General features: G+C 35.8%; 1 protein-coding gene across 1 annotated transcript in view; it reads left to right on the forward strand.

Annotated features, from left to right (window-relative positions):
- LOC137629273 (cytospin-A-like) overlaps positions 1-22,848 on the forward strand; it is a 166,890-nt gene that overhangs the window by 14,293 nt on the left and 129,749 nt on the right. Inside the window, exon 2 of the mRNA XM_068360535.1 lies at positions 13,166-15,602. Coding sequence (XP_068216636.1) covers positions 13,180-15,602 — 2,423 coding nt within the window. The 5' untranslated portion in view covers positions 13,166-13,179. The remainder of the gene's footprint in view (positions 1-13,165; positions 15,603-22,848) is intronic.

The following is a 22,848-nucleotide window of genomic DNA, read 5'->3' on the forward strand; positions in this document are numbered from 1 at the left end:
GATAACCGACAGTTAAATTAATAATAATAATAACAATAATAATAATGATAAAAATAATAACAACAACAGTACACAGTTAAAACAAAAATAATCACATTCCATATTAAATGTGATCAAGATAAGTAAAGTGAAGACTTAACACTCTTAACCTTGGATAGAATCGTAGGCCTAAATAAAAGGAGTGATTTCTCTTTCCCAGAAAAAAAACTAGGCCTAGTTAAAACGACAAATGAGTTACATACTTTCTCTTATCATTATTGTTATAAGATTCATGTGGTGGAGAAATATAACATTGCTACTGTTTCTAATATAATGTGATTATATACTTTTTATCGTTATATATATATATATATATATATGAATGTATGTATATACATATATATATATATATATATGTGTGTATATATATATATATATATATATCTTTGTTCACGTCTAGTGATTGGTCAGTTTTCCTCACCACCTGGTCAACTGCGGATTGGTGATGGTGGGAGACTTCTGTCTGATCGCTCACAGCAAACCAACCCATTATGGGTGGCCTAAGTACAGCTCATGGCAGTACAGAATCCCTTTTACCACGTTAAGGTAACTCCACTCAGAAAGGGTTATATATATATATATATATATATATATCCACGACTCATTCCAAATGTTTGTTGAAGCTTATTAGAGTACATTTTGTTTATATAAATAACATGAAAATACAAATCGAATAAAAGAGATAACTTTATAATTGTATTGATAATGAAAATTGGTTTAATATGTAAAATAGAAAATCTTTTAACAAAATATGACAAATACTTATTGTACATCTTTCGTTAAATGTAAAGTTTTAGGTTATATTTTATTACAATTTTCATAATAAATATTTATTTTGGTGTTGTTACTGTTCTTGAAATATTTTATTTTTCCTATTTTCCTTTCCTCACTGGGCTATTTTCCCTGTTAGGGCCCCTGGGCTTATAGCATCCTGCTTTTACAACTAGGGATGTAGCTTAGCAAGTGATAATAATAATAATAATAATAATAATATTAATAATAATAACAATAATAATAATAATAATAACATTATTGAAAATCGTAAAGGTCAGATTATTATTTAACAAATTTTGTAAATCATCAATAAAATAAAAAGATACAGAGTAAAAATCTTAATAAAATAAAAGAAAAACAGCAACAGCAGTAGACTCTTAGAAAGAATAGAGGTGATAATTAAGATAATTATATCAATAACAATTAATTTCAACTACTTAATTAAATGCACCACAAATTAGTAGAATCGAGAGATCTAGACAGACCTAATTATTCTGTCATTCTGAGAGAGAGAGAGAGAGAGAGAGAGAGAGAGAGAGACTTACCTATGCGCAGTTCCTTCTCTCTCTCTCTCTCTCTCTCTCTCTCTCTCTTGCAGCTGAGAGAGACAACTTCTCTCTCTCTCTCTCTCTCTCTCTCTCTCTCTCTCAGCTGAGAGAGAGACACACAACCTCTCTCTCGCTCTCTCCCTTGCAGCTGAGAGAGAGAGAGAGAGAGAGAGAGAGAGAGAGAGAAGTTGTAAGAAACTACGCATAGGTAAGTCCACAGTATTCCTCTCTCTCTCTCTCTCTCTCTCTCTCTCTCTTATAAGAAACTACGTATAGGTAAGTCCGCAGTATTCCCCTCTCTCTCTCTCTCTCTCTCTCTCTCTCTCTCTCTCAGCTGCAGGGGAGTGGTTCATCAGCTCTTAATCAAAGGCAATTAACTACAGGAATTAACCTTATAAAATGTTACAACGGATTGTGGCCTGAATAGGTCTAGGTTATGCGCATTAAGGTATGTTTTATATTAAGCAGTTATGGCTCGCTGAAGATTTTAGGCTTAATTTGAATTATCTGATAAAACGAGTCTATATCGATGGAATTATTATTATTATTATTATTATTATTATTAGCTAAGCTACAAACCTAGTTGGAAAAGCAGGATGATATAAGCCCAAGGGCTCCAACAGGTAAACATAGCCCAGAAAGGAAACGAAAACAAGGAAATAAACAAATTACGAGAAGTAATGAACAATTAAAACAAAACATTTTAGGAACAGTAACATTAATTCATATACAGTATAAACTATAAAAACCTAAAAAAATAAGAGGAAGATCAATAAGATGGAATAGTGTGTCCGAGTGTACCCTTAAGCAAGAGAACTTTAGTCCACGACAGGGGAAGGCCATAGTACAGAGGCTATGGCACTACCCAAGACTAGAGAACAATAGTTTGATTTTGGAGTGTCCTTCTCCTAAAAGAGCTGCTTACCATAGCTAAAGAGTCTCTTCTACCCTTACCAATAGGATAGTATCCACTGAACAATTATAGTGTAGTAACTCCTTGGGTGAAAAAGAATTGTCTGGTAATCTCAGTGTTGTCAGGTGTATTAGGACAGAGAGGAATATATAAAGAATAGGCCAGACTATTCAATGTGTGTGTAAGCAAAGGGAAAATGAACCGTAACCAGAGAGAAGGATTCAATGTAGTACTGCCTAGCCAGTCAAAGTATCCCATAACACTCAAGCGTTAGTATCTCAACGGGTGGCTGGTGCCCTTACCAACCTACTACCTATTATTATTATTATTATTATTATTAGATAAGCTACAACCCTAGTTGGAAAAGCAGGATGATATAAGCCCAAGGGCTCCAACAGAAAGAATAGGCCAGCGAGGAAAAGAAACAACGAAATAAATGAACTAGGGAGAGTAATGAACAAATAAAAAAAAAAAAACATTTTAAGAACAGTAACAACATTAAAATAGATCTTTCATAATAGTATAAACTATAAAAACCTAAAAAAATAAGAGGAAGATAAATAAGATAGAATAGTGTGCCCGAGTGTACTCTCAAGCAATTGAACTCTAATCCAAGATATGAGAAGACCATGGTACAGAGGCTATGGCACTACCCCAGACTAGAGAATAATGGTTTGATTTTGCTATTTACCACAGATAAAGTCTCTCTTATCCCCTTACCCAGAGGAAAGGGGTTAATGAACAATTACACTGCAGTAGTTAACCCCTTGAGCGAAGAAGCATTATTTGGTAATCTCGGTGTTGTCAGGAGTATGAGAGGAGGGGAGAATGTAGAAAAAATGGACTGGACTATTCGGTGTATGTTTAGGCAAAGAAAAATATGAGCCGTAACCAAAGAGGGATCCAATGTAGTAGTATCCAGCCAGTCAAAAGACCCAATAACTCTCTAGTGGTAGCACCTCAAACGGGTGGCTGGTGTCCTGGCAAACCTACAACCCAGTAAACATTGCAATTTAGTATTTCATTGTGAAGAATACAAACATTTGACATTATAGAAGGTTAGGATGTGTGTATATATATATATATATATATATATATTAGATACCAAATGATTAAACAACAGGTATGAATGTAAACTAATTAGCGATAATAAAAATATAAATAAATTATTCAATCGCTTGCCGGTAATCAAGGCTTTAGGCCTATTTAAAAAAAAATAGAAAAACAATAAAATAATCCGATGCTCGATGACGTCATGAATTCTTTTCATATTTCCAATCAATTGAAATCTATTTATTACTGCAAAGCCCAAAGGTTACAAATGGACTGCAAAGGTTACAAATACAATGAAAGGTTACCACCAAGTATACGATTTGCACCACCCGGCTTAAGACTGCATGAATATTTACAGTTTTTGGTTTATACATATGTATAGGTTGTGCGTAAATGTGTATATATGTGTGTACGTTTGAGAGAGAGAGAGTTTATGACGTATATACTGTACATATGAATACGTTGTACGTAAATGTGTATATGTGGTTGAGAGAGAGAGAGAGAGAGAGAGAGAGAGAGAGAGAGAGAGAGAGGATTATAAAGTTTATGACGTATATACATATGAATATATTATACGTAAATGTGAGAGAGAGAGAGAGAGAGGGGGGGAATCATAAAGTTTATGATGTATATACATATGAATATGTTATACGTAAATGAGAGAGAGAGAGAGAGAGAGAGAGAGAGAGAGAGAGACGAATCATAAGTTACGACGTATATTGTATACATATGCATATATTGTACGTAATTTCAAATGACAGAGAGAGAGAGAGAGAGAGAGAGAGAGAGAGAGACTCGAATCTTAAGTTTATGACGTATTGTTGTACGTAAATATGAGAGAGAGAGAGAGAGAGAGAGAGAGAGAGAGACTCGTATCACAAGTTCATGACGGTTAAAAAAAAATATAAAACAAAATGATGTCACTGAGCGAGTTGTCTTTTAATTCGTTTTAATTTGTGTTCAAGCAAGTGAGACTATGTACGTGCGCACGAACCTCTTCGAGTCTGTACGTACCCGCGAAGGAGACGGTTATGCGTAAGCCCCTTAAAACTATTAATCTTTTCCTAGATAGCTATACGATGCGTCATCGTTTCTCTCTCTCTCTCTCTCTCTCTCTCTCTCTCTCTCTCTGAGTCCAAAGAGAAATACAAAGGGTTTAAGGAAATGAGCGGCAAGTGTAACGCTCTGAAATGCCAAGATGCTACAGAAATACCACAATCTATTAAGAGGTTAAAAAAAAAAGTTAGAAAAATAATAAATATTATTATTATTATTATTATTATTATTATTATTATTATTATTATTAGCTAAACTACAACCCTAGTTGGAAAAGCAGGATGTTACAAGCCCTAGTTTTCCTACGGGGAAAATAGCCCAGTGAGCAAAGGAAACGAGGAAATAAATAAACTATATTACAGTAGGCCTATGTGAGAAGTAATGATTAAAAGATAGAAAAAAATTTAAAGTTATTAAAAACGTTATAGATCAGTCTTATATACTATTCTATTTGTTTCCTTATTTCCTTTCTTTACTGGGATATTTTCTTCGTTGGAACCCTTGGGCTTAAAACATCCTGCTTTTCCAACTAGGGTTGTAGCTTAGCAAGTAATAATAATAATAATAATCATCATAATAATAATAATAATAATAATGACGATGATGATAAGGATGAATAATAATAATAATAATAATAATATGAACTATAAAATGAGACTTAAATCATCCTATTCAACACACACACACACACACACACACACACATATATATATATATATATATATGTGTGTGTGTGTGTGTGTGTGTGTGTGCGTGCGTGCGTGTAAAGTCTTAAAAACCTAGAAAGATTATGTCGTATTATAACTATCTGTCAAAACTCATCATTCTAACTTGAAATTTTCCCCACCAGAGGCAAAATCCCTCAAAGTGTTTTCTCTACTCAGAGGCAAGCGTGAACGACATGATACTTCAGTCATGGCTACCATTTTCTCTCGCAGCTGCTGTAACCCAAATACTATTATTTCACGCATTAGTACCAAGTCGAAACTCCTGCCATGTTTTACCTACAAAGGTATACGAGCCTATGCCCTAGACTTACTAAGAGTTATAGTTGTTTTTTGTTTTGTTTTTTTACGGTTTAATTTCATCTTTGCTGAGAGAGTTATCAATCATATGCCTATGGTTAAACTAACACGCGTCTCATTTACATATTTTGGATATTATTTTTATATTAAAAATTGTTGAATCCAATGAATAAATTGCCTACTCAACATAATGTAGATTATGAGTCAACGATGATATATATATATATATATATATATCATCGTTGACTCATAATCTACATTATGTTGAGGAGGCAATTTATTCATTGATATGTCCCCTGGCGGGTGTATGTCCTCTACTAAAGTGCTTCTGTTGTTTTCTAAATGAAATAAGATAGTTTCAGACTGTGTGGTGAAGTTGAACTTATGGAATTTGGGCCATGTGACCCTGCGTTGGGACGTGGGAAGCCATTCAGCGTGATCTCTTTCAAAATCAAACTGCCAAAGGGTGAATTTACGTTATGTTGTTATTCTTGACTTGGAGAGAGAGAGAGAGAGAGAGAGAGAGAGAGAGAGAGAGATTATGAATGGTTTCACCTCGGTGAGATGAGAATTACCAAGTCAAGGTCGTCCCATTTTAATGGTAGGCCTAGACATTTTGTGACGGAGCCATAGAAACGTCTCTCTCTCTCTCTCTCTCTCTCTCTCTCTCTCTCTCTTATGAGCGTTTCTCAGTGAATGACTAATCACTAGGTACATAATTCACTGCTTTGGTGAACAGGGACATGAAACATATAAAAAGACATTATTTCTTTCCGCACGTCCACACACATTGCCAGAGAGAGAGAGAGAGAGAGAGAGAGAGAGAGAGAGAGAGTACACTGATGGCTAACGGTGTTGAAGTTTTAAAGACAAACACAAAATTGGAGATGGTGAAGTTCTTTCTCGTCAGATGTAAACAAAAGGGTTTTGAGCAATAATATCACTACAACAACCAGTATTACAACAGTCGTAAATAGTAGCATGACAATATTATTATTATTATTATTATTATTATTATTATGATTATTATTATTATCTAAGCTACAACCCTAGTTGGAAAAGCAAAATGCTATAAGCCCAAGGGCTCCTATAGGGAAAAATAGCCCAGCGAGGAAAGGATATAAGGAAATAAATAAACGATATAAGATGTAATGAACAAATAAAATAAAACATTTTAAAAACAATAACATTAAAACAGACATTTCATATATAACCTATAAAAAAGACTTATATCAGCCTGTTCAACATAAAAATATTTGCTGTAAGTTTGAACTTTTGAAGTTCCACTGATTCAACTACCCGATTGGGAAGATCATTCCACAACTTGGGCAGTGGATTTATGAAATATGGTCCTGAGCCCTTCATCTCCGTGGTACAACAGAGACAATAGCAATAAAAATACGATATATTAAATATTCCCAAGGAAACTTAAGGAGTAGAAACGGCGCCAGCTGGAAATAATGATAGTTTTTGAAAAGTTAGTTACGAGTAAAAAATGGTAATTTCTACAAACAGATTATGGCCGAAATGCAAATGTTAGAAAAGTGAGAGCTACCATCATTTACGTCTCAGGTTTGCAGTATAGAAGTTTCTCCAATAAGATATATTTTATTATGACAACTTTCCCCTTAAAACACATATTCAGACAATTTTTTTTTTCAAGTGTCAGTAAATCACATTAAATTGTTATTGATATATAATTCCTGGTGCCAATAAACATTTTAAGTTCCTACCAATTTGAAATTCCCATCTTAAACTCCATGAGAAACTTGTAGATATGATAGCTTTGCGTGCGCGAAGCTTCAATACCTCAACCGAAAGGTACTGTACCTAACTTGAAGGGTCAACAAAGGTCAAAGAGACGTCTGTTTCGTGCCTGACCCCTTTCAATCGTGACAGAGAAAAGGGGAACCATAGAAATTCGACATCTCAAAGACAGACAGCAAACCTTTCCCCTTCGCAATACCATTGTATATGGTCTAGAGCTAGACCGACCCTGCTCTGCGAGACGCAATGCACAGATGTGAAATGTGATCTGTGTATGCTGGTATTATAGAAATACCATCCAACAGAGAGAATTAATCTCTTTGAACCTCATTAATTAAGCTTACGGGTTCCCACGTATCAGAGATTATTCATTTAATAAATAATCTCTGATTTTTTAATAAAAAAAATCAATATAACACATCTGGATAGACCGTAATTGATAACCTTATACTGTACAGATTTTGTGGTGTCAGATATGAACAAATGGATGCAGTGATTTATCTTTTAAAGCTATATATATATATATATATATATGTAAATATTTATATATATCTATATATGTATTTACATATATGTATATATATATATATATATATAATATACATGTGTATATATAATATATATATATATATATATATATATCATATATATATATATATATATATAATTTATATATATATATATATATATATATCATATATATATATATATATAGAGAGAGAGAGAGAGAGAGAGAGAGAGAGAGAGGCATATTGCCTATCCCCCCAAAATAAAACTATATTTCCATGGACTGTAACATACCATTAAATCCAGTTAAACCAATTTAAGAAATGAAAAATGTAAGGAAATAAACGAGAATAAACTAAGTGACCGAAACAAATGAAAATCAGACGCTAGTTCTGCACTGACCTGAGTTAGCAAGTCAACAATTCGCAAACAGCAAACCCTCTTTCAACAACCACCTTTTGATATATCGAGTTTCAACTACCTCTTTTCATGATGCTTTTAGGCCAAGGATGCCGGCATAAAAACGTGAATAAATTGAAATAACCAACATACTCTTAACCCGACCACATTATTAGACTCATAGATCCCACTACTGTTGCGCAAGAGATGGTCCACGCGCCGAGTGTAAAAATCCACCGAATAGAAGAGTTTTTGTTATGATAGTTAGATTTTCGATTAATATTAGGGTGTAGGGAGTATATAGGGAGGGGAGTCGATAGGGATATGGTGCATACAGACAGGTATACAGGTATACAGGAAAGGGAGTTTTCTTTGGTACAAACCCTGCTTTTAGTAGATCGTAGGTTGGCCAGGACACCAGCACCCGTTGTGATACTACCGCTAGAGAGTTATTGGCTCCTTTGACTGGCCAGACAGTATTACATTGGATCCCTCTCTCTGGTTACGTCTCATTTTCTTTTGTCCACACATACACCGAGTAGTCTGGCCTATTCTTTCCACATTCTCCTCTGTCCTCATACTACTGACACCACTGAGATTACCAAACAATTCTTCTTTGTTCAAGAAGTTAACTACTGCACTGTAATTGTTCAGTGGCTATTTTCCTCTTGGTAAGGGAAGAAGAGACTCTTTAGGCTATGGTAAGCAGCTCTTCTAAGAGGACACTCCAAAATCGAACCTTTGGTCTCTAGCCTCTGTACCATGGTCTTCCAGAATCTTGGGTTAGAGTTCTCTTGCTTGAGGGTACACTCGGTCACACTATTCTATGTCTTGTTTCTCTTCCTCTTGTTATCTTGAAGTTTCTATAGTTTATATATGAAAGATTTATTTTTATGCTGATATTGTTCTTAAACTTCTCTTTTACTTTATTTCCTTATTTCCTTTCCTCACTGAGCTATTTTCCCTGCTGTGGCACTTGGGCTTATATCATCCTGTTTTCCAACTAAGGTTGTAGCTTAATAATAATAATAAAATAAAACAAACGTTGCTTTTAAAAGTTTCTCTCGAGTGATATTTAGTTCGTAGTTCTGGTGACATTAACGGTTTTTCTTAGATTCATTCCATCGCGTACTTAAGATGTCAGCTGGTTTGGTGTCTTTGTTTTTTATCTTGTAAGATTTCTCTGAGATGATGAATTTCTATATTAAACAGTCTTGGATACTTTGTTTCATTTAGTGCACATGAGATATATATATATATATATATATATACATATATATATTTATATATATACATATATATATTTATATATATATATATATATATATTAACATACGCTATACACACACATATATAAATATATATATATATATATATATATTATATATATATATATGTATATATATATATATATATATATAAATATATATATATATATATATATGTGTGTGTGTGTGTGTGTGTGTATTACGGCTAAGAAGGCAGGGGTTCGAATCTCTGGCCAGCCAGAAGCTATTACCCTAAATGAATTCCAGTGGACATATATTCCCAAGGTAGAATTCGGTATTAAATGCCATTTCTGATCTCCGTCAAAGGTTAATGGAGTCGTCCATGGGCTAAGATCTATCTGTGGTGGAAATTTTGACAAAATCCGTCAATTTGTTTTGCTTTTTCTTTAAAATGGTGAAAAAATGCAAAATTGGATTTAGAATCCGTATCTGGATCCGGATCATCTCCAAAATTTAATGGAGTCGTCCATGACTTAAGATCTATCTGTTGTGAAAATTTAGTCAAAATCCGTCCTGTAGTTTTGACGTAATCTTTTCCACAGACAGACAGACACACAGACAAATAAATAAACAGACTCGATTTTATAATCTCCTTAGCGTAGGCAAAGTTTCCCCAACTTCTCTTGAACCCGGACTCCAAATGAGTTTTAAACCCGAGGCTAACCCTTATACACACTGACCTCGAAACTCGAAAGACAGAATGAGGTTAATAACGTAACAGTCGGAAGCGCTTCCTCCAAACTGCGCCGTTCATCGCGCAAATTTGGTGGGGAGAGGTTTGCACTGGCCCCGGGTGGCCACCCTTCCTACTCCCGATCTCCACCTGCGCAGGTGCAGTGTCATACGATCTACGAAGACACTTACGTCAGTTCGGGAGAGATCGTATGACGATTGCATGAACTACGTTCGAGTTCTTATCATTATTATTACTTGCTAAGCTACAACCCTAGTTGGAAAAGCAGGATGCTATAAGCCCAGGGGCTCCAAAAGGGAAAATAGCCCAGTGAGGAAAGGAAACAAGGAAAAATAAAATATTCTAAGAACAGTAACAACATTAAAACAAATATTTCCTACATAAACTGTAAAAAACTAACAAAACAAGAAGAGAAATGAGATAGAATAGTGTGCTCGAGTGTAACCTCAAGCAAGTGAACTCAAACTCAAGACAGTGGAAGACCATGGTACAGAGACTATGGCACTACCCAAGACTAGAGAACAATGGTTTGATTTTGGGGTGTCCTTCTCCTAGAAGAGCTGCTGACCATAGCTAAAGAGTCTCTTCTACCCTTACCAATAGGAAAGTGGCCACTGAACAATTACAGTAATAGTTAACCACTTCTTCCTTTTACGTTCTGAAATTGATAAGGAAAATAATGAGTTGGAGAAAGACGGAAATATAAAGACTGGATGCATTGTAGAAAGTAAGTCTTAGCCAGCACATATAATACTCGTTGGTCAATAAAATCTATTGAGAGAGAGAGAGAGAGAGAGAGAGAGAGAGAGAGAGAGAGAGCACTTGGCAGTACCAGGCGTCTAAGTGACTCACGTAAAGAACATTTTGGGGAGGGAAATATTGTTGTTTCATTCTCTATTTCTTCCACCTCAGGGTCCGTGTTTCTATTCCAGCTGTTCCATGAACCTTCTGTTACATTTCTTTTTTGTTCTGCCTTTTTTTTTTTCATTCAATTCGCTATGTTTCCTTGTTCTTGATAGTTTTACGGTCTGTTAAATTTTCCTTTAGAGAACGCTGTTTTTGTTCTGCGTTTTTTTTTTCTTTTATTATTCCTGTTATTCAATTCGCTGTTTCCTTTTTCTTGATAGTTTTCCGGTCTATTAAGTTTTTCTTTTTGGGAGAGAGAGAGAGAGAGAGAGAGAGAGAGAGAGAGAGAGAGAGAGAATTCTTGATTTTTTGACATGTGGCTTAGCGCTGGGTACCAGGGAGGTCATTCAGCACTGATGTGCAGTTAGGGGAAAATTCAACAGCTGCACCAAGAACTAAAGCTCTAGAAAGACGGAACTTTATAGAGATAACGTAGAAAGCTAAAAAGTTGGTGCAGCTGGGGAACGAAGAGGCGATGCAAAGACTCATAAGTAATGCCTAGTGTGAACCACGAGAGGTGTACTGATGGCGCTACCCCGCAACGAACGATAGGGAGAGAGAGATCTTGATACTTGGTCTGGATTTCATCATCTTCATCTCCTACGCCCATTGACGCAAAAGGCCTCGGTTAGATTTTCCCAGTCGTCTCTATCTTGAGCTTTTAATTCAATACTTCTCCATCCATCATCTCCTACTTCGCGCTTCATAGTCCACAGCCATGAAGGTCTGGGTTTTCCAACTCCTCTAGTGCCTTGTGGAGCCCAGCTTTTAATTTAATACTTCTCCATCCATCATCTCCTACTTCGCGCTTCATAGTCCTCAGCCATGTAGGTCTGGGTCTTCCAACTCTTCTAGTAGCCTACCTTGTGGAGCCCAGCTGAAAGTTTGGTGAACTAATCTCTCTTGGGGAGTACGAAGAGCATGGGTTTACACTAACATAATTATGATAATGTACCTTGATTTATTTGGTGTATTATCACCTCCATTGAGAGTAGGGATAGAATACATTTGATTCATGGAACCTTTGCGTTGTGAAATGTGATGAAATACTTCAAAAAGCAACATGACTGCAATTTATCAGAAGAGTGGCTATGGGCTGGATGTGTTTACCACATCTGATATGCAGCTCCTCTAGGAGGACACTCCAAAATCAAACCATTGTTCTCTGGTCTGGGATGGTGCCATAACCTCTTGTACCATGGTCTTTCACTGTCTTGGGGTAGAGTTCTCTTGCTTGAGGATACACTCGGGCACACTGTTCTATTTTATTTCTCTTCCTCTTGTTTTTTTTAAGTTTTTATTGTTTATATATGAAATATTTATTTCAATGTTGTTACTGTTCTTATGATATTTTATATTATTTGTTATTTACTTTTCTTGTAGTATCCTTATTTTCTTTTCTCACAAGGCTATTTTCCCTGTTGGAGCCCTCGGGCTTATAGGATTCCGCTTTTCCAATTATGGAAGTAGCTTAGCAAGTAATCTTAATAATAATAATAATAATAATAATAATAATAATAATAATAATAATAATAATAATAATAATAATAATTGCCAAAAACTAACATTTTAGTCAAATTCACATTTAGTGTCCAATAACATGAGGAAGTGAAAAATCATTAATATCTTATTTCATTAAAAGATCAGTAATCGTGAGACTTGAAAACTCTAGAATGCCCTTGTGGTAGCCAAGTACATTTCAGAATTTGTCAGTTTTTTAATTGTACTACCTTAGGTATTTTGAGCAATTCATCTTTATCTTCTTGAATTAAGATGATAGACGGGAGTATTATGCTATCTTCAATTCGTTTTCATGTAATTTTTATAACACATCTAACCTGTCAAGATTTTTCATAACTTGATATTGTGAAAAAGAAAAAAAAATATTTGAAGTAATTTGGTCATAAAAGATTTTACTTATTTGTTTCGATATTGATGATGGCAACTTTAACATGGCATTGTTCTGCCTTGATAGCTTTTGTAAGTAAGCCACTCCTTGCAGTTCCTATGACCCCACAAGAGCCACATTTAGTAGAATCTCTTCCCTCGAATGAAGGTGTATTTGGTATAATTTCCATTCTGTATAAATTTACCCTTAATAATGTAATCATCTATATACATCACAAATTTATTCATTCGTTATCAATTATATAAACGATAACATTTAACTAATTCCTTTCTCTCTTATTTTAAAGGCAACTCAGATGGGATGGATCGCGGCAGGCCATCCGGTGTGGGTGGGTCAAAGGGCCTGGTCGCTGGGGTGAAAGCTGCCCTCAAACCTCGCTCTCAATCCGTCAAGTCCCATTCAAAATCCCAGATAGAGGAAAGAGACGAAGAAGCCCACAAGCAGTCCAAGAACGACATCACATCAATGTCTTCTAAAAGCCACAGATCACCAAAATCTCCCTTTGCTGGCTGGAAGAGGTCTAGGTCTAAAGAAAAGACCAAGAAAGATTCTACAAAGTCGAAGGATACCAAGGCCAACCGGAACAACGCTGCAGGGCCTTGTTCAAAATCTCAAGCAGAGAGGTTGAGTGCTTACGTATCAGACGATTATTCCTCTTATGGTTCGGATGCCTCAGAAATGCTCCGTGACATCCAAACGGGCCGTTACACTAGCTTCAGGAGCCACAGTGAATCACATGACCGCAGGATCTCAAAAAGAGTCATGTGTGAACAGCCATCGACAGCTGATCGACCATGGCCAGTGCCAGACTCCTATGTCAAGGAACCAGAGGACCCTTACAGTAAAGAGTTGGATTACTGTTTTGCAAATGGTAGGTATGTAAACCTTCCTACAGGTTGTTTTGGGGTCCCCTGTGCTGGATTTCAAGAGAGTGGTACAAATAGTTTTAATGCCAGTAATGAAAATAGTTTTGAAAGTGGTAATACTTTAAGGACTTACAATTACAATGGCAATGTTTTAAATCCAATCCATACAGTTCCCGTAAACAATGAACAGAATCATGAAATAAAAACTTATGATCTGGAGAGAGAGTGTGTGGAAAAATCATATCAAAGGCCAAGTTTTAGTGGAACAAATGGTGTCACCTATAACCTTTGGGGAGGAAATCATCAATTGGAAAATATTGGAACCGATGATCAGAACTTTTCTGAAGGATCTAGTTGTGCCATAAGAGTAAGAGGGGATGGAAGTGAAGCACAAGATGTTATTTCACCAGAAGTTAAAATAGAAGAAGAAATAAGAGTAGGAGGAAGCTCGTCTCTAACAATGGGGAGGCAGCCATGGTTGAAGTCTGCTTTGAATTATAACTTAGAAGTTCCTGAATTTCCTAGAAATGAGGTTGTGGTACTTGCTCTTGGTATTGACCAATACATTGAAGAGGTTTTCCGCTATCTAGATCATGGCGGGGATGGAAAAGTTCACGTAGAAGATTTTAAAGCTCTATGCAATGTTTTGGGTTTGAAGGACAAATTAGAAGAAAACCGAAAATCTTATTCAAAAAGGTGTCAGTGCATGGGATCCAATCTAACGCTGAATGGGTCAGCAAATAACTCTTTGATGAATGCCAATAATTCAAGAGAGAATGAATGCCCAGTTCATTTATCATTTACAGAATTCCACAACAACCTCTGTGAAAGTTTTATTATGGGAGCAAAAACCGAAAGTGTAATACCACTCGCATCCAGAAGGCCCACCAATCCAAAATTGGTGACATCAGTAGTGCAGGTACAAAGACGATATGATGTTTTGGACAATATTGCCAAGTCTCTCGATGAAGTGAGTGCTGGGCTCGATGCAGATGAGAACAAAATGATAGCCGAATGCCCTGCTGCAGGGGTTGTGTGCTGCAAGTGTCAGCAATCAGCAATACAACAGCAACATGTTGACAAAAATTCTAACATAGCTTTACAGCCAGTAGATTCTGAACATGCCTTTCTGAAAAAACAAGTTCTCCTCCAGCAGCAGGAACTGCAATGTTTGAGAGAAGTAATAGAAGATATGCGTGTAGCACTCCAGAGCTCAGACGCTGAAAATCTGGCACTGCAAGTCAAGACACTGAGGTCACACGGACCCTCTTTGGGCTCATCAACACACGACCTGTCTCTCACTGATGAAGAGGACACAATTGATGACCTAGTGAAGCAACTGACTGCTCTAAGCAAGCCTAACCAGGCAAACCAATGTGAAGGTACCTCACATACAGCTTTCAACAGATCGATTTCCTCCTCCTCCAAAGGGAGCCAAACAGACATTGAAGGTCCAAATACTTCAGAGGACCCCCTAAATACAGCTTTCATCTCAGGGGACTACTCTCTCGAAAAAGAGCTTCAAGCTACTTACGAAGCACTCCAAGCAGCCAGAGAGGAAAGAGAAGCCACACAGGCTGATCTTCAGAGGGTTGTTGGTGACCTGCAAGAGCGAGAGAGAGACCTCCAGGGTGCTGAACTGAGCCTGAAGGCAGCCCACACTGCCTTAGAAAAAGTTCAATATGATAATCAAGCTCTTGTTATGGAGATTGCTGAAACCAGGAGCCACTTGGAGGACACACGGCAAAAACTGTTGGAAACTACAGAAAACCTCCAGGTAGCCAGAGAATCTATCCTACAGAAGGAAAAACTTCTGAAGGAGGCGCACATCAAACTGAACAAGATCAGGAACTCAAGGTAAGTCTGCTGATTCTGTCATTTCATAAAATATTTAGATTAAACGTTTTAAGTTATTACTGAAGGTTCCCTCTTAAGAATGAATGAAGCTGTGAATTCTACCAATTCATTATCAGTGGTATAGATGAAAAGTTGACCTTATTCAGTTATGAAAAAGGATTAACTTATACTCACTTTGATGAGTCCTGAATTTTCTACATAGAGTTGATAAGGTTCAGTCATTATTGTTGTTTATGAGCGCTGTTAACGAAAATGTACAAGTTCAGGTAAGGCACTTCCTCCACAAAGAGAGAGAGAGAGAGAGAGGAGAGAGAGAGAGAGAGAGAGAGAGAGAGAGAGAGAGAGAGAGAGAGAGATAATCTGTATTAATCAGCACCAAAACTTGAAGCCATCTACAGTGCGACTATAATCTGATCTTTCAGAGGGTGGAGTTTTTTTTATATAAAACTATTAGAAAAAAGTAACGAAGTTTCAGAAGAGTATCTAAGAAAACAATGGTAAAAATTGTTTACTATCTATTTATTTTGTACTTTGACTTTTTTGTTGTAAAAGTTTACTATAGAATACAAGACCAGTTCGATGTTTGGACTATGATAAGAATAGCAAAAGTGAAATGTGGGGCTTGCCTTATTACTAATATTTTGGGAGGAGGTTGCAACCTGTCACACCTTAATGGACGGCGGGTTCCTGCGCGTCACCCACCCCCCACCACTGGTATCGACCCCTGCAGACCAGCTTGGTCACTCGCCGCGCAGTAAGATTGAGACAGGATGCACTTCCTCAAAGCGAGGTGGGCTATGAACTCCTGTGTTCAACTGTACTTGAAAAACAAAAATAATATTTACAAGTATCAACTCATAAAGGAACAAAAGACGCATATCCTTCCAAACTGTCTCATATTCTCTATAATAGAGCATAGATCACCCAGGACCAACAAGAAAGATGATATTACCAGTAAAATATGGTACTCTTTCTTTTATAGGTTTAAAGGTGTATTTCATGAGCGGCAGAGACGAATGACATTTGATATATATATATATATATATATATATATATATATATATATATATATATATATATATATATTATATATATATATATATATATATATATATATATATGCGTAAAAATCACAGGAAAACGTGTTGCTCAGATGCAGAAGAACCACAGGGAAAATGAAAATACGAAATATACGATAAGTCCTGACTAGTTTCGTGAAGAAGTATCACGAAACTAGTCAGGACTTAAGCGTATATTTCGTATTTTCATTTTCCCTGTGGTTCTTCAAACATGACCAAGGACTTGTCTGAGGCCTTTGTCCTGTATTGTACTAGAAATGGATGCATTTTTTTGTTGTTGTTATGTATGTGTGTATATATATATATATATATATATATATATATATATATATATATATATATATATATATATCTATATATATATATATATATATATATATATATATATATATATATATATATATATATATATATCTATATATATATATATATCTATATATATATATATCTATATATATATATATCTATATATATATATATATATATATATATATATATATATATATATATATATATATATATAACAACAACAAAAAATGCATCCATTTCTAGTACAATACAGGACAAAGGCCTCAGACAAGTCCTTGGTCATGTTTGGGGTTTGACCAGTTTCATCCCCACGCTGGCCACTGCGCATTGGTGATGGTGGGAGACTTTAGTCTGATCGCTCACAGCAAACCAACTTACTATGGGTGGCCCTGACTAGAACAGCGTTGCTGGTCATGGCGATACACAAAGCCTTCTCCACCCAAGGTAGGACCAGGGAGGATCAGGCAATGGTTACTGATGACTTAATAGGTACTCTAATTCTAAATCTTCATGGAATGAACCCTTGGAATTCAAACTATAATATATGCAGCATTGAGAGAATTTGCTGAATGATCAATGGCTACGTTCCTCTTGGTAAGAGTAGAAGAGACTCTTCAGCTAAGGCAAGCAGCTATTCTGGAATGACACTCCAAAATCAAACCATTGTTCTCTAGTCTTGGGTAGTGCCATAGCGTCTGTACCATGGTCTTCCAGTGTCTTGGGTTAGAGTTCTCTATCTTATTTCTCTTCCTCCTGTTTTGTTAAGTTTTCATAGTTTATATATGAAAGATTTATTCTAATGTTGTTACTGTTCTTAAAATATTTTATCTTGATTGTTCATTACTTCTCTTCTCTTCTCTTGTAGTTTTTATTTCCTTATTTTTTTCCTCACTGGGCTACTTTCCCTGTTGGAGCCCATGGGCTTATAGCATTCTGCTTTTCCAAATCGGGTTGTAACTTAGCTTATAATAATAATAATAATAATAATAATAATAATAATTACTTTGAATTGAAAAAAAAAAAGTCATTATTCCCTTTTCCTTTTTTTTTTTTTGTAATCATAAAGTTATTTAATAGTTACATACCAAGAATTTTAATCACAACCAGTTACCTTGTTATGCAAAGCAATAAAATTCTGCAAATTCAAATACCAGTCGTTGGGGCTCGCTGTCTTCAGCACACCCTTGAACAAATGATGCCCTTTGGCAAAGGCAAGGACTCTCTACGCCCTCCCCCCCACCCAGGTCATTGTTTACTCTCTGCCCCAGGGTAGCAGCCGACCAGATACCGTATCATCCCTGTCATTACTCCTTCAGGGGAATAAAGACGTCGCGATGTTCTTGCTACAGAGCCCCTGGCGGCCGCTACGCAAATCTATACTTCCTCTGTCGATATGTCCTGATATGCGATGAGTAATATCTCATTCTTGGTCCAATGTTCAAAATTGTAGTTAATGTTTTTATATAGAGCATACTGTTAAAAAAAAAAAAAAAAAAAAAAAAAAAACCTAAATATTCTGGAATAAATGTTGCCAGACATTTACCGTTTTAAAAACGAATATATTGCCATAAAGAAGCGATACTACGGTCACCAACCCGTAAAAAATAATAACAAAGTATGGTAAAATTACGGTCGCCTCTAATTTACTGAAATACGGCCGAGGATAGTATACTTTTAAGGAGAATTTCGTTTTAAAATTACGGTTTCTCTTAAGAGTGCTGGCTAACATGAGGCTCAATACTACACAGTATATTTAGAAATTTTATTCCAGCTGTGACCAAGTTGTGGAATGATCTTCCTAATCGGGTAGTTGAATCAGTAGAACTTCAAAAATTCAAACTTGTAGCACATGTTTTATGTTGAACAGGCTGATATAAGTCTCTCTTCGTAGTTTATATATAAAAGATCTATTTTATAGTTTTATTTTTCAGTTCTTAAAATGCTTTAAATCAATTGTACACAACTTAACTAAGCTATTTTTTCCTGTTGGAGCCCTTGGGCTTATAGCATCCTGCTTTTCCAACTAGGGTTGTAGCTTAGCTATTATTATTATTATTATTATTATTATTATTATTATTATTATTACTTGCTAAGCTACACCCGTAGTAGGAAAAGTAGGATGCTATAAGTCCAGGGGCTCCAACAGGAAAAATAGCCCCAGTGAGGAAAGGAAAAAAGGAAAAATAGAATATTTTAAGAAGAGTAACAACATTTGAATAAATATTTCCTATAAGAACTATAAAAATTTTAGCAAAACAAAGATAAAGAAATAAGATAGAATAGTGTGCCCGATTGTACCCTCAAGCAAGAGAACTCTAACCCAAGACAGTGGAAAACCATGGTACAGAGGCTATGGCTATGACACTACCTAAGACTAGAGAACAATGGTTTGAATTTGGAGTGTCCTTCCCCTAGAGGAGCTACTTAATAATAATAATAATAATAATAATAATAATAATAATAATGATAATAATAATAATAATAATACAACAATGAAGACTAGAAGACAGAAAAGGTATCTCCAATGGCTTCCCTCCTCCCTATTTTTTTTTTTTGGGGGGGGGGGGGGTCGCTTCCGTCACCTGATCCACCTTGTGAGTATCCAGCAGGCAGGTAAACCAAAGCCACTGACCATTGCTAAAAACCTACGAAGGGAAACCAGTCGTACTAACTGCCGGAACTAACTAACCAGTTCTAATTTCGGAAACCGCCAGCGAACTCAGAGCAAGAATGTCATAACCAGGGTTTAAACTTGAACATGTTTTAATCTCTTTTAACTGTTTTAATGTTGTTAATGTTCTTTTAAAATATTTTATTTTAATTTTTCATTTACTTCTTATATCGTTTATTTATTTTCTTGTTTCCTTTCCTCACTGGGCTATTTTTCCCTGTTGGAGCTCTTGGGGCTTAGAGCATCTTGCTTTTCCAACTAGGGTTGTAGCTTGGCTAGTAATAATAATAATAATAATAATAATAATAATAATAATAATAATGCGGCCATTGTCTTTAATGCTGCTGATTTTTACCTTAGATTACCTTAAACCTTTTCAAATTTCCTTAAATTTGAAGATAGTAAAAACTGAATTTACCTGAGAATTACCTTCAGGATATAATTACCTTAAAAATTACCTTGAAACCATGCAAATTACCTCACTCTAAGGTGATTACCTTAAAAGTTTATACCTTGCTCATACCGGACCGAAAACTGTTTTAACAAAGTCAGAGATCCGTTGGTAACTTTCTATCATCTCTTTTTAATTTGTTGTATAAAGAAAAGAAATGAAGCCATATATATATATATATATATATATATATATATATATATATATATATATATAATATATATATATATATATAAATATATACATATATATGTATAAATATATACATATATATGCATATATATATATACATATACATATATATATATATATATATATATATATATATATATATATATATATATATATATATATATATATATATAACAACTCTTCTAGAAGGACACTCCAATATCAAACCATTGTTCTCTAGTCTTGAGTAGTGCCATAACCTCTGTACCATGTTGGAGCCCTTGGGCTTATAGCATCCTGCTTTTCCAACCAGGGTTGTAGCTTATTTAGTAGTAGTAGTAGAAGAAGCAGTGTCAGCAGGACAATGCCCTAGAGACTGACCATATATACATATGATCAGTGCCCAAGCCCCCTCTCCACCCAAGCTGGATCCAAGGAGGGCCAGGCAATGACTGGTGATGACTCAGCAGATAAACCATATAGGCTCCCCAAACCCCTTATCCTTAGCTCACAAGGATGGTGAGGTTACAGCGATCAAAAGAGCTATCGAGTTTGAGCGGGACTTGAACCCCAGTCTGGCAATCACTAAAGTCTATTTCTTTTAGCGATGCAGATTTGCACCGACTCACAGCGGTGCCCTTTTAGCTCGGAAAAGTTTCCTGATCGCTGATTGGTTGGACGAGATTTGCACCGACTCACAGCGGTGCCCTTTTAGCTCAGAAAAGTTTCCTGATCGCTGATTGGTTGGACGAGATAATTCTAACCAATCAGCGATCAGGAAAATTTTCCGAGCTAAAAGGGCACCGCTGCGAATCGGTGCAAATCTGCCTCGATAAAAGAAATTGACTATAGGTAAGGACGCTACCACCAGAGCAACGACTTTCGACAGACATATGCAATTCTAGACTTTGGCAAGACCATTATAAAACTGGGAGTGATTACGTGTGCTCTCCTTTCTATGTAAAAAAGAAAAAAAGAAAAAAAGAAGTAATCAAAGAAGGTTGTAGTAAAAGGCCCAAATGGTTACTAGAGCAGAATACTCAATTTTTCTTTGTGTCCGCTTCTCCTGGAGGGACGAGGTTACTTCCTAGCCTCCAGGGACAAGTTCAAATACTTAGGATTTTTTAGTACTAACCACAATTACTTAAATATATTAAAAGTAGAATGATACGTTTAATGTAAATAAAATGGGATTTAAAACTTCTATTAAAAAGAGTATTCACGAGTCGATATATTGTTTATTTAAAAACATATTTAGATAAATAGTAAAAATTGCAGTTGTAAATACAGTAGATGTAAAATAAAAATAAATATTTTCTTGTAAATATACGATGATGTATATATGTTATAAATTGCATGATTGTAAATGTGTATTTCAAAAAAAAAAAAAAAAAAAAAAAAATATCAGTAGGGTTGTGGTAGCCGATGTGGTAACGTCCCTGACTGGTGATCGCCAGGCTGGGGTTAAAATCCTGCTCAAACTTGTTAGTTCATTTGGTCGCTGCAACCTCACCATCCTAGCGAGATGCCTGGTCCTCCTTGGTCCTAGCTTGGGTGGAGAGAGGGGGCTTGGGCGTTGATCATAATGTACATGGTCAGTCTCTAGAGCAGGGGTGGCCTACCTATGGCGCATGCGCCAAACAGTGGCGCATTGCACGATTACAAGTGGAGCACCATAACCTAGATATAATAAAAGAAAACTACATGCCTGCTCATAAAAATAAACCTGTTAATTATGTTCATATATTTTTATTAGTATTTTCAAGAATAACTAATGAATATTATTAATGCAAATTCAAAGTGCCAATAAAGTAGGTACAGTTTACATTGTATTTGTAATACATCCTTTCCTTTACAACCGCTACATCTGTCCACACACACATACACTATATATATATATATATATATATATATATATATATATATATATATATATATATATATATATATATCAAATGATTATATGTATAACCCCCAAATATGTCCAAATCAACACACTTGAAGGATTGAAAGGGGTTAAAATTTGTGTGGCGCATCTGAATTAGAAGTGAACAAAATTGATGCAAGGGAAACAAAAGATTGACTACCGTTGCTCTAGAGTAGTGGTTCCCAACCTGGGGGAAATATCCCCCTGGGGGGGAAATTTGAAGCTTCCAGGGGGGAAATAATTACACGACCTACTTACTAAAACAAGCGGATAATGTCCACATAGTACGTGCGGCAATTTGTTGTTAGCCATTCAATCGTGATATGATGATATCATTTCTCACTGACATGATATTTAAGGGGAGAATTGGAATATCATACCCATTTCTGAGGCAGGTGAGTGGGCATGAGGGCTGGGCGGGGCATGAAGGGGGAAATCTGGATGGTTGAAATGGGTGCAGAGGGAAATGACAGATAAAAAGGTTGGGAACCACTGCTCTAGAGCATAGTCCTCCTCGATGGGGCAATGTCCCTGTCACTTGTCCCTGCCATTCATGAGCGGGCTTTAAACAATCCGTCTTGTTGCTGGCATACCGGGAGCATTTCGAGGTATACTGGGAAAATCTACAATCCTCTGTT

This window comes from Palaemon carinicauda, chromosome 2 (assembly GCF_036898095.1).
Source record: "Palaemon carinicauda isolate YSFRI2023 chromosome 2, ASM3689809v2, whole genome shotgun sequence".
Classification (NCBI taxonomy): Eukaryota; Metazoa; Arthropoda; class Malacostraca; order Decapoda; family Palaemonidae; genus Palaemon; species Palaemon carinicauda.